The sequence below is a fragment of the Staurois parvus genome, unplaced genomic scaffold, assembly GCF_062004578.1.
Source record: "Staurois parvus isolate SC_StPar_1 unplaced genomic scaffold, SC_StPar_1.0 ptg000191l, whole genome shotgun sequence".
Taxonomy (NCBI): domain Eukaryota; kingdom Metazoa; phylum Chordata; class Amphibia; order Anura; family Ranidae; genus Staurois; species Staurois parvus.
The window spans coordinates 5,857,311-5,870,539 of NW_028317987.1; the positions used below are offsets into that span (position 1 = coordinate 5,857,311).

Consider the following 13,229-nt stretch of genomic DNA (forward strand, 5'->3'; position numbering starts at 1 on the left):
CTGCATTGGAAAGGGAAATGTATGGAGTATAGAAAATAGGACTGGCAGGGAGGTGTTGGGTTGGACCAAAGTAAGTAAAAGATCATCGGCAAACAATCTGACTTTACCCAGTTCAGGACCGACCACCACACTTATACTGCGGCAGGGCAGCGCCGCTTCACCAGATCACATACAGTACATGTACACGTGTGAGCCCACCGCCCTGACTGTGCTGTCACTCAGTACAACACAAGCCGATTATCAGGTCCAGGCCAATGATTTCTGGCCTGGACCTGCTGATCACCTGGACCTGCTGATCACCTGGACCTGCTGATCACCTGTACAGAATCAGAGATCATTCTGTGTCCATATTTATAAACACAGGAACTGGAAAGGTACACTAGTGAAGAGGAGCACAAATAATACAAAGTATTCCCACAAGCAGCTAAAAAAGGTGATCAATAATCAATAAACCAACTTAACAGTGAATTCAACTAAAACAACGCTGGCCACACCTAAACATACTCATATAAATGTGCAAAAATGTCAATAAATAGAAATACAGTGCCGCACTTTCCTTAATTGCTTTAAGTCCGCCCTATAATAGAAATACTTCTACAGGGTGGACTCCCTGCACAAAATCATGTGTATATATGTGGTTCATGCTCCCGCGGTGACCGGGGACATGTGTGCATGCACGCACCAACCTGCCGTTGCCATGATTCAGTTCCTGACCAATCATCATGTTCAGGCCAGTGATGTTCGGATCTGATGATTGATCCCTGCCCTATCAGAGATCTTCCTGTACCTGTGTTTACATTACACAGGTACAGGAAATGATGAAATCTTCCCTCTCTGAGCACTTTCCATCCCAGAGAGAGAAGAAAGATCCATGCACTATACACACACAGTAAAATCACATTTAGGACTCATTTAACCCCTTGATCGCCCCCCAGTTAACCCCTTCTCTGCCCTGTCACCAGTGTCATTAGTACAGTGTACAGATTTTTTGCTGATCACTGTATTAGTGTCTCCGGCGACTTCAGATAGCATTAGTGTCAATTAGCGTCCCTCCCAGATGGTGTCAGATTGCCCGTCACTACACCAGTCATCACATTTAACCCCTTGATTGCCAGGAAGACGCTCATATACAATAAACCTCCATTGCTAGTATAGTGTCTGAATGGATCAATATCTTTGATTAGATCAGCACTATACCAGCGTTCACACACCTGCCAGCACCTGCATTTAGCCCCTACGCTTACCCCCCTTTCTTCCCCAGCAAGTGCAGTGTCAGTAGGTCACTGTCACAGGATACATTGCACACAAAACCGCAGTGTTTGCAAAATCAAAAAGTCCTTGACAGCCAGGTGCTCTTTTTCCCGTGAGTCGCACTAGGTACCTATACATTTAGTGGCCAAAATGTCCAATAAAAGGTACTATAGTGAAGAGGCCTCCAGGATTCTGAGCATGTCAGGTGAGAGCGAAGGGGAAGATTCACTGATACAATCAGCCTCAGAACATGAACCTGCAGACAGCAGCAGCACTCTGACAGATAGCTCAGATGATGAGGAAGAGGTCCCTGCTAAGGTCAGGTTTACCCGACCCCATTCCCAGGTTGAGGTGGTACAACTGCATGATGACTCTCATATGCAGCAGAGTGCCAGTACTAGTGCCGCACTACCTTTTGGTGAACTGGTGAGCACCAGCGGTCTAGTACATCCTGGTCTTATACATACCAGCACTGCGGTATCACTTGGTGACATGGTGAGTCCCAAAAGTGCAGTACAAGCTGGTGCAGTGGCAAGCACAAGTATTGTCCAGCAACCACCAAGAATTCGCACACAGGCTCATAGAGCCCTTAGTATCCTTCTGGATGTGCTTGCAAATCCCAATTGGCAGCCCACAAGTTCTGCAGCACCCGTACTTCCCCCATTCAGTGCCCAAACCGGAATTCAGGTGGAAACAGCCAATTTAAATACTCCCCTTGATTTTTTGGAGTGGTTTTTCATGGAAGATCTATATGCATTAATTGTGGATTAAATCAATGTATAAATCAGTTTATTGCCACCAACCCAAGTTCAAACCTTACCAGACCATTCGCATGGAAACCTAATACGTTTTCCAAATTTAAGGTTTGTTTGGGCCTAACCCTCAACATGAGTATTACTAAGAAAAATGAATTGCGGTCGTATTGGTCCGCAGACCCGATTCATCATATGCCGTGTTCTCTGCTGCCATGGCCAGGCATAGGTATGAGAAGATATTGCATTTTATGCACTTCAACGACATCTCCTCGGGGTGACCCTGAATTTTACTGACTCCACAAAATTAGGCCCTTCATAAATCACCTCAACCAAAAATGTGCAGATGTGTATACTCCCCAGCAAAAAATCTGCGTTGATGAGTCCCTCATTAATGTTTATGGCCACCTTGCATTCAAAAATTTTTCCCCAGCAAGTGTGCCAGATATGGGGTCAGGGTTGGCGCTATCCTGGTATTTCAGGGCCTCCAAAACTGTGATAGGTAGTGAGGAAGTGAAATGAGGAAGTTGTGCACTTTCAGGCTTTCAAAGTGGTCATTGGATTTCAGACTCCTGTATGTGGCTAGGCTCCCAAAAAGTCTCACATGTGGTATCCCCATACTCGGTAGAAGTAGCAGAATGTATTTTGGGGTGTAATTCCACATATACCCATGGCTTGTGTGACAAATATATCACTTAAGTGACAATTTTGTGTAAGAGAAAAAAAAAGTAAAAAAAAAAATCTGCCATGGACTCAACATGCCTCTCAGCAGATAGCTTAGGGTGTCTTCTTTCCAAAAAGGGCTCATTGGGGGTGTTTGTACTATCCTGGTATTTTATCACCTCAAGAAATGTGATGGGCAGTCAGAAAGGAAAAGCTGTGTAAATTCCATTATCTATCCCATAGTTTGTAGTTCTATAACTTTCACATAAACCAATTAATATGCAGTAATTGGGATTTTTTTTGTACCAAAGATATATGGCAAAATACATGTTGGCCTAAATTTATGATGAAATTTGACTTAATTGGATATTTTTTATAACAGAAATGAGAAAATATTGTTTTTTTTTTTCAAAAGATAGAGAATTAGAGTTCCAGAATCCCATCGTTGGGAGTTTGGTTGTATGAGTTTGTTTTTGGAGGAGGTGGTAGAAGGTAGAGAGATGGGAGCTGGAAGGTGTAGAGCTGTTGAAGAGTGTTATGAGGCCCATGGGCTGAGTGTTCTCACACCAGTGCAGGTGAGGTAGCATATGTCTAATTCTGAGGAATTTGTAGAAGTCTTTCTGGTCCAGAAAATAAGTGAGGCTGGGATCCTGAAACGTTCTTATGTAAGTGTTGTTCAGCAGATCTTTGACAGAGCCAATGCCCTTTGTGTACAAGTTTACAGGTGGATATCTTCAGATAGGAGTTCCAAGGTGAGAAGAGAAGGCATTGCAGAACATTTTGCAGTATGTCCAAAAAGGATTACGCCAAAGTGTTCCACATTCATATGATTGGTGTTTTGGTGTCCAGGAATTCTGGTCAGTTTCTATCATTGCACCATGGAGAGTATTCTTCCCATCCACACTGCAGTGTAGTATGATGGCTGTAGGATGGAGGATAGGAAGTGTCGGTCTCGGGAGGAGAAATAAAGCACAGCGGATCATAGGTACAGATCTATCGAATTTGGACACAGCTATGCCAGCAGACTAAAAAAGAGAGCAAATGGCAGAGTGATCCATCCCGGTTACAGTGTGTTTGTATCTATGATAAATGACAGGCTAAACCCACCTGGAGACTTTCTCCACACCTGGAGTGTGCTGAGTTCTTGGAGAACGTCTACACAGTGTTTCCAGATTGGCTTTATCACCCCAACGAGCTCGCTCCAGTTCATGGATGTCATCATTATGTTTGGAGGATCTCACCAGTCAGGAGCCTTTCCTGTCATCCTACATGTTCCCTTCTGAGGATTGTTCTATCCCTGTACTTTGTTTAACATTTTCATTATGAGAGGATTGATATATATTTTTATACTTTAAAGCAGGGCTTAAAATTTCGAGTCTAGACCTACTAGCCAGGCAAAAACCTTACTCTCCACCATTTGCCCCACCCCACCTTGCCCAGGTCTGTCTCCAACCCCACCCCCAGCCCTGCCCCCAACCCCGCCCCTAGCCCTGCCCCCAACCACACCCCCTTAAAGCTTATGAAATTACATTTTTCTTTAGAATAAATAGTCCAAAATATAAAAAACTGCAGTTATAACATAACTTTATGTCAATTTAAACATCACAGCAATAGCTTAACAGCAATGGGGTGCAATCAAAATATCACGTTTTACAGCTTTAAACCTGCAGTGAACATTTTGTATTTTTTTGTTTATCTCCTGCATCTTTAGTAACTAAAGTCTCTTTTAAAAGATGTAAATTTAGTTAATGTAATTTACCTTAAGCTGGTGGGTGTAGGGATGTGCAGTGTTGGTGGGTCTCTCCTTCAAGTGTCTCCCACGCCGGTGTAGAGCGGGCCTCTCCTCGTGTCCCCCAAGGCAATATAGAGCAGGCCTCATGTCCCCCAAGGCAGTGTAGAGCGGGCCTCGTGTGCCCAAGGCGATGTAGAGCATGCTCCATGTGCCCCTAGGCGGTGTAGAGCGGGCTCCATGTGCCCCTAGGCGGTGTAGAGCGGGCTCCATGTCCCCCAAGGTGGTGTAGAGCGGGCCTCGTGTCCCCCAAGGTGGTAGAGAGTGGGCCTCATGTCCCCCAAGGCAGTGGAGAGTGGGCCTTGTGTCCCCCAAGGTGGTGTAGAGCGGGCCTCGTGTCCCCCAAGGTGGTAGAGAGTGGGCCTCATGTCCCCCAAGGCGGTGGAGAGCGGGCCTTGTGTCCCCCAAGGTGGTAGAGAGTGGGCCTCATGTCCCCCAAGGCGGTGGAGAGCGGGCCTTGTGTCCCCCCAAGGCAGTGGAGAGCGGGCCTCATGTCCCCCAAGGCAGTGGAGAGCGGACCTCAAGTCCCCCAAGGCGGTGGAGAGCGGGCCTTGTGTCCCCTAAGGCAGTGGAGAGCGGGCCTCGTTTCCCCCAAGGTGGTGGAGAGCGGGCCTCTCCTCGTGTCCCCCACAGCGGGGGAGAGCGGACCTCTCACCTCTCCTCGAGACCCCCCGCGGCAGTGGAGTGCGGGTGTCTCCTCCCAGCGGAGGAGAGCAGACCTCTCCTGCACCTGTCCCCTCAGCGGCACTGCCAGTGTAATGACGGTGCCAAAGAAGAAGCCGGAAGTCGGAAACCGGAAGTTGGAAACTGGAACTCGGCTTCACAATGAGGCTTGGAGCTCCATCTGTGCTCGCCACACAAGGATTTCTCTTCGTATTTGGCGAGCGGGCGAGCTGCTTTTTCAAGCCCTGCTTTAAAGAATCATTTTACATTTTCTTCACCAAAAAGATTGATTTCAGAGGGAATCTGTTTTAATGTATTTTCTATATGTAATAAAATATCTTTGTTAAATCATTGGCTACATAAGAGCTAGAATTATATTTTCTCTTATTGTGTGTTATATTTGAGTTTCCCTGGTAGCCGTGTAAGGCAGATATTTTACAGGAGTGATTATTCAGGCTGTTCACACCAATGTGTTTTTTAGTACTTTTTGTTTTCAGAAACACACTCCAGTCCATTAAATATGGTTTCCTATGGGACATGTTCACATCTAGGCTTTTTTCAACTGCTGTGTTTTTGGAAAGGGTCAGCATTTTTGATACAACCGAGTTCTATGGAGAATTTGCTGAAATGCATGGTTGTGCATTTTTGCATTTTTATTGTGCCCAGCAAAAAAAAATGACTTTGGAAAAAAAAATAAAACTGAACAAAACACGAAATGTGCCACAAAGGTATCACAAACGTATCAAAATGCAAGTGTACAATCCAAACGTTCCTGCATTAAAAATGGCGGTTTGTATAAGTGGGTGCTGCAGCGACCGTTGATCGGAACCGAACAGAATCAGCGAGGGAGAATGTCACCAGCACACCGAGGATCACCAATATGGGGCCAAAAGTTTTACTGAACGATCACATAGTTACAGCAAGGCAATGTTTCGGAGACTCGCAGGACCCTTTGTCACATGCCTGATGAAGGGGTCCTGCGAGACTCCAAAACATTGCCTTGCTGTAACTATGTGATCGTTCATTAAAACCTTTGGACCCATATTGGTGATCCTCGGTGTGCTGGTGACATTCTCCCTTACAAACATATCAAAAACACATAAAAAATGCAAAATGAACTGCGAAAAGAACAAAAAGCAAACTAAAAAGGTGTGAACAGAGCCTTACAGATGTTTCTTGGGGTTGCAGTTCCTCTGAGCTCCTCAAGGTGGGGATCTCACTTCTACCCAGACAGGAAGTTTCTATGGAAGACAGACAGGAAGTGATGTCATGTACAGGCAGGAAGTGATGTCAGGTACAGACAGGAAGTGATGTCAGGCAGGAAGTTCCAAGTGGTTTTGAAGTAGAGAAGAGACGTTACCAGAAGTGGCAGCAGAGGAGGTAATAAGACATTATTTTCTATTTACACCCAGTAACCCCTGTCATGTCCGTCCTCTTCCTCCATAGTCACGTCCGTCCTCTTCCTCCATAGTCACGTCCGTCCTCTTCCTCCATAGTCACGTCCGTCCTCTTCCTCCATAGTCACGTCCGTCCTCTTCCTCCATAGTCACGTCCTTCCTCTTCCTCCATAGTCACGTCCGTCCTCTTCCTCCATAGTCACATCCGTCCTCTTCCTCCATAGTCACGTCCGTCCTCTTCCTCCATAGTCCTGTTCGTCCTCTTCCTCCATAGTCACGTCCGTCCTCTTCCTCCATAGTCACGTCCTATCTCTTCCTCCATAGTCACGTCCGTCCTCTTCCTCCATAGTCATGTCCGTCCTCTTCCTCCATAGTCACTGTGACATCTTTTATCTCCAGCAGATGATGATACACACATATATAGTGTGGGAACCCAGATGAACCCCTTCAGGGGCAGAACATTCCCCCACTTCCGGGGCCGGAACATTCTCCTCATTGTGGAGATAAATTCTAGTAATATGGTCCTCTAAACAAACAGCACTGACAATAAATAGACAAGACAAGGACCATCCTGACCATACATGGCCTACAAAGGGCAATGATGACACTACACAGGCAGCCAATGGGCAATCATTACACTATGCAGCCAACACAATGATGGAGTGCCGGGGTCAGGAGTATGGAGCATAGAGCCCCTTACATTGCTGCTCAGGAGGAAGGAAACATTCCCCAGCCGGCCATGAAGAATATGTTCCATCATTGGTGTCAGAGGGAGGGAAATACTGAGGGGTCTGAGGGAAGTAGAGGACTGAGGGGTCTCTGAGGAGGTAGTGGGACTAAAGAACTCTGGATCCTCTGAGGGTTTCCTGCATCTGAAGGACTCTGGGACCTCTGAGGTGGAGGAGTAACTGAAGAACTTTGGGAGTCTGTTAGGAAGTAATAGGGCTGAACAACTCTGAGAGGTTAGTGGGGTTGAAGGACTGTGGGGGCCTCTGAGGGGGTATTCAGGCTGCAAGGCTCTGAGGTAAGAGGGGGCTTTAGGGCTCATAGGAACTCTTGGTCTCTGATGGTCCTCCCACCCCACCTTCACTTACTTTTCTGACCTCCTTAAAGAACTCCTGCCAGCACGTGTAGGGAGTCTTCACCTCTCCATCTCACTGGTCAACAAATATATAGCAAGACACAAAATAGAACAAAGAAGGACACTTGGTCCTTGGGGAGGTCTGTTTGCATAGCATTAACCACTTCCAGACCGGACACTTTTACCCCTTCCTGTCCAGGGCAATTTTTAGCTTTCAGCGCTATCACACTTTGAATGACAATTGCGCGGTCATGCAACACTGTACCCATATGAATTTTTTACCATTTTTTGAGACAGATAAAGCTTTATTTTGGTGGTATTTATTCACCGCTGGGATTTTTATTTTTTTTACTATGTAAATGAAAAAGTTCAAAAATTTTGAAAAAAAGTGTTTTTTTAAATAAAATTTTGCAAATAAATAATATTTCATCATAAATCTTAGCCAAAATTTATTCCGTTATTTTTTTAGTAAAAATAAAAAATCCAAATTAGTTTATAACCAAAAATTATAATTTTTAAACATTTTTTTTTACATTTTATTTTATTTTTTTTATATTATTATTTTTTATTTTTATTTTTTTTTTACATACTGTCACCCTAGCAGTACACTGTCACCATGGTGACACTGTACTACTTGTGGAGGGTGATGAAGATTTTTTTTTTTTTTACACTGATTGCTTTTACACCCATATAGGATGTAAAAGCAATCATTTCTCTTTCTCTCTGTCTGCATTCTTGCAGCCATTGAGAAGTACTGAGTGAGCTGTGATTGGTCACAGCTTGTCACATGGTACAAGCCTGTTGTGAATAGCCCTGTACCATGTGACCTCTGTGATCATTCACAGATTTCACACATAGTAAGCAATGATGTCACAAGTGACATCTTCCTTACTACTTTGCATGTGATCACTGATTCGCCAATCAGTGATCACATGATCAGGACCTCGTACAGAGGTCCCGTCCGACGATCGGTGTTTCACTGTGTCCGGAGGACACAGCGGGCACCGGATCGCGGTGGCGCGCGCTCCCAGGGAGCGCGCACAGCTAGAAAAGGCGGGTGCCGTTTATGAACAGCAACCCGACCCTGGACTGCCACCGCCCTGCCGTTTATAAACAGCAGGTGGACGGCAAGAGGTTAATGCTTAATGGGCGGACAGTCCAATACCTTCCCATGACACAGAATCTGGCAGTGCCTGGTACTAGAATTCAGAACCTCAAAAATCCACTGCCCCTCTGTACAATGTCCTGGAAATGTCAGAATACTTGGCAACTAAGAGATCAAACCCTTCCCCCTGCTGTCCTCCTCCTACCCACACATAGAAGAGATGAGAACAGACTCCTCCCCCACAGCTCTCTACTCCACCAGTAGCATCCTCCTGCTACCCAATCCCTTCTCTTACTGAAGAGAGTGACAGTGACATCACTCCTGTCAGTCAGCAGGCTGCCGGAGATTGGAGCCTTGCAGCCAGAGTTCTGCCAATTATCCTGATTATCCAGCAACTCCAGCCAAAAATCAGCAAGTTCCCCTTCCTGGACATCATGATGACCCGAGATTCTCACAGCACTGCCTCAGAGCAAACAAGTCATAGGAAGGATCAGATTTATCATTCCTTGTCTGCAGATCTAATACTCATCAAAACCAGTTCAGAGACCAAACAAACCCAACAGAGAAAAGGGGATTTCTGATGCAGCAGGTCAAGAGGGTCCCGGGACCTTGAAGATTTAGTAAACACTAAACAGTCCAGACTAAATGTCTTCCCATGGGGGGAGTAGTTCTTCAATGTCCAGCAACCCTCCTATTCCCCCCTCACATCCACATCCTATTATTGTGTGACCAATACCATCCAAATCATTCTTACTTTCATTTCCCAAAGTTATCCGTCTACAAGGAGACCTGTATAGATCACATGATGGCACCAATGAGGATGGAGGAGGACCGGAGTCACATGACTGAGAAGATACTAAACCTCACCCTGGAGATCATCTACCTGCTGACCGGAGAGGTGAGGAGGATTCTGGGAGGTCACATGACATCACTCTCATCTCTATTAATAAAACACGGACCTGACCGGAGAGGTGAGGAGGATTCTGGGAGGTCACATGACATCACTCTCATCTCTATTAATAAAACACGGACCTGACCTGAGAAGTGGGGAGGATTCTGGTAGGTCACATGACATCACTCTCATCTCTATTAATAAAACACGGACCTGACCGGAGAGATGTGGAGGATTCTGGGAGGTCACATGACATCACTCTCATCTCTAATATTAAACACAGACCTGACCGGAGAGGTGAGGAGGATTCTGGGAGGTCACATGACATCACTCTCATCTCTATTAATAAAACACAACCCTGACCGGAGAGGTGAGGAGGATTCTGGGAGGTCACATGACATCACTCTCATCTCTATTAATAAAACACAACCCTGACCGGAGAGGTGAGGAGGATTCTGGGAGGTCACATGACATCACTCTCATCTCTATTAATAAAACACAGACCTGAGCGGAGAGGTGAGGAGGATTCTGGGATTCTAACATGATATTCCTATTGGTTCCTCAATACAGAGATTTCCTCTTCTGAAGTCAGGTGATCATATGACCATCACAGTGCCTCCATGTGACTCCCTAAACCCTGAGATACACAACATGCAGAAGATTCTAGAAGTCACCAAGAAGATGATGGAGCTGCTGACAGGAGAGGTGAGCGGTGCCGGGAATTCTGGGACATTCTCCAATCACTGATAGTATCATTAGGATCTGTACATTATCTGCATTGTTACCATTGATGTCATTTTATTATATATTCAGAGTGGAATCCTCGGGGATGATAATATTGATGTTAAAGAAGAGTATAAAGAGGAGGATGAGGAGTATGGAGTGATGGAGGAGTTTTCAGAAGGACACAAGGATATGATGGAGCCACCTAATACCAGGAACCCACCAGAGAGATGTCCCCGTCCTCTGTATTCCCGGGATTCCACACAGGAAAATCACACCATCCCTCACCATTACAAGGTTGGTGGGATGGAGAATCTAGAACATGGACTTGTGGAGATGATGTGTGGATTTTTCATGTACTCTTATATTTATATATTTGGTGAAATTTCTCATTCTCTTGGTTTAGAGTGAAGATCTGATGTATATAAAAGTTGAGGTGAAATCAGAAGAAGAAGAGGCGTATGTGAGGGATGATCAGCAGTCTATGGAGGAGGATGGAATAACGGGGACATTTATAGAGGAGGACACTCCTACAGAGATCAGCACAGGTGGGTCATGAACACTAAATCCATTCCTCCACCCATACTGCTCACTGATTGGTCCAGAGTAGGGCGGGGACTGGGTGATATCAGCCTGTAATCCCCTGGTCACTTTCCTGAGCTGTGTTCCCCGTCCTGTATTCCTGGATTTCTCTCGGATAATCTTCCTTCTCTGTGCTGCAGACACAATTTATGTATCTAGACTGGATTTATGGAGGTTCTGGGGATCAGCTGGAAGCTAAATATTAATTCATTGCCTCTGCTCAACGTAGACACCTGTCAGAGCCTGGACTTGAACCCAGGACCTCTACTGTGTCTGGCAGTAACTCTTCGCACTGAGCTACCTGATATAATGGACGGCACTTTGCTTAATCCATTGCTGTGTTTTCTGCTGAACCTTGAACTCTTTGCTCCTCCCATGAACTTCCTGATTTAAGCCATGTCTCTGCACTTCCTGGTTGGCAGATTATTGTTCCTTCTCCATCCAATATCTTGCCCTTGTCTCTCCTGCTACCTTCTGTACCTTCACTACTGACCTGGAACCACTTGTTACTGACCCTTGGCTTGTTTATTGACTACTACTACTGTGACCTGGTACTAACACGCAGCAAAACCCATACCCACCATCTGGAGCTCTGGTGATACTGGTTAGTGCTTAGACCCCGCACCTCAGGTGAGCCCATGTCATCTGTCAGGGTGACCTGCCTGTATACCTATCCTGTTGGTTGGTCTTCTTCTATAAATACTGGTCTCTGAGCCTGACCTCTGACCAGCACAGAAAAATCTGACCCAAACATGGAGGCCGCTATAGCCTACCAAGAAAAATGTTCCAAACTGGAAAGTGTAGTAAACAGGAGAAAATCCATGACTGCAAAGATGATTGCTGGGCATATGTTCCTGTGATGTTGCTAACACAGGCATGCCTCTGTCATGATGAGTGATAGAGGGGGTGGGGACCCTCGTCCTATAATCCCCTCATCACTGTCCCTCCTATAAAAGACAGTTTTGGTTGTTTCCTCACTCTCTGACTAAGGTCCATGAATAAAGAAATGACCTGGTAGGAGATCAGAGGAGCCATTTCCTAGTTCCCTTGAGGGTGGAATTGTAAGCTCCTCAGAGACCAAGCTGCCTGATGTGGGCGGAGTCTTGGTTTGGGGGAACCAATCCGCTCCTGTCTAGTAATCTTTGTCTTTGTATTTTAGTCCATGGCCGGGAGATGAGGAAAACCTCCGAGGATTGTCTCACTTTGTCTCCAGACTGGAAAGTAGAAGATGAGGACATCACACAGTATAGTCCAGGAGAAAACCCGGCTCCCTCCAATGTCCATCCGGCACCACCCAGTGTAGATGGACCATCGGATTCCTTCTATCCTGAGGAACCTCAGACTGTGCGGGACCGGGCCGGCCTTCCAACAGGGAAGAGCTTCTCCTGTACTGAGTGTGGGAAGGGTTTCTGTTCTAAATCCAAACTTAATGTGCATAAAAGATCTCACACGGGGGAGAAGTCGTATTCCTGTCCTGAGTGCGGGAAAAGTTTTTCAAGGAAGACCCGTCTTTACACACATCAGAGATCTCACACGGGAGAGAAGCTGCATTCCTGTCCTGAGTGTGGGAAAAGTTTTTCACAGAAGTCCAGTCTTTACACACATCAGAGATCTCACACTGGGGAGAAGCCATATTCCTGTCCTGAGTGTGGAAAGTGTTTTTCAGATAAGTCCAATCTTAACAAGCATCAGAGATCTCACACGGGGGAGAAGCCGTATTCCTGTCCTGAGTGTGGGAAATGTTTTACAAAGTCTTCCAATCTTTACACACATCAGCGATCTCACACAGGGGAGAAGCCGTACTGCTGTCCTGAGTGTGGGAAATGTTTTTCACAGACGTCCAGTCTTCATAAACATCAAAGATCTCACACGGGAGAGAAGCCACTTTCCTGTCCTGAGTGAGGGAAATGTTCCTCACTGAAGTCCTGTCTTCTTGTACATCAGGGGTCCCACACAACCCTGGAGGTGTATTAGTGCCTTGAGTGCGGGAAATGTCTTCTAGATGAATGTTGCTGGACATCCCAGCTCTCATGTGGGGAAGAAGCACCCCCTGATATACACCTCAGATATATTCCATGGCTGATCTTCATCATGGAAGAAACAGTCCATAAGGAGATCAGAGGCCCCAAAAGACATGGATGAAGTGTGGGACCGGGATGGCCATTGATAGCAGGAGAAGAATAAAAATGGAGTCCTGCCCTGTGATTGGCTGAGTACATTTTGTGGTGGGAGATTTCACAAACACTTGGAGGTCTTTTTAAAAAAAAATGGTTCTACCTCCTGTATACCGGACACTTCCACCCCCTTCCTGCCCAGGCCGACTGGTAACTA

At 45.9% G+C, this 13,229-nt stretch overlaps 1 protein-coding gene across 1 annotated transcript in view; it reads left to right on the top strand.

Annotated features, from left to right (window-relative positions):
- LOC149461920 (uncharacterized) overlaps positions 1-13,229 on the top strand; it is a 77,463-nt gene that overhangs the window by 22,763 nt on the left and 41,471 nt on the right. Inside the window, exon 4 of the mRNA XM_089677751.1 lies at positions 12,126-12,753. Within this exon, the coding sequence (XP_089533877.1) occupies positions 12,126-12,753 (628 nt within the window). The remainder of the gene's footprint in view (positions 1-12,125; positions 12,754-13,229) is intronic.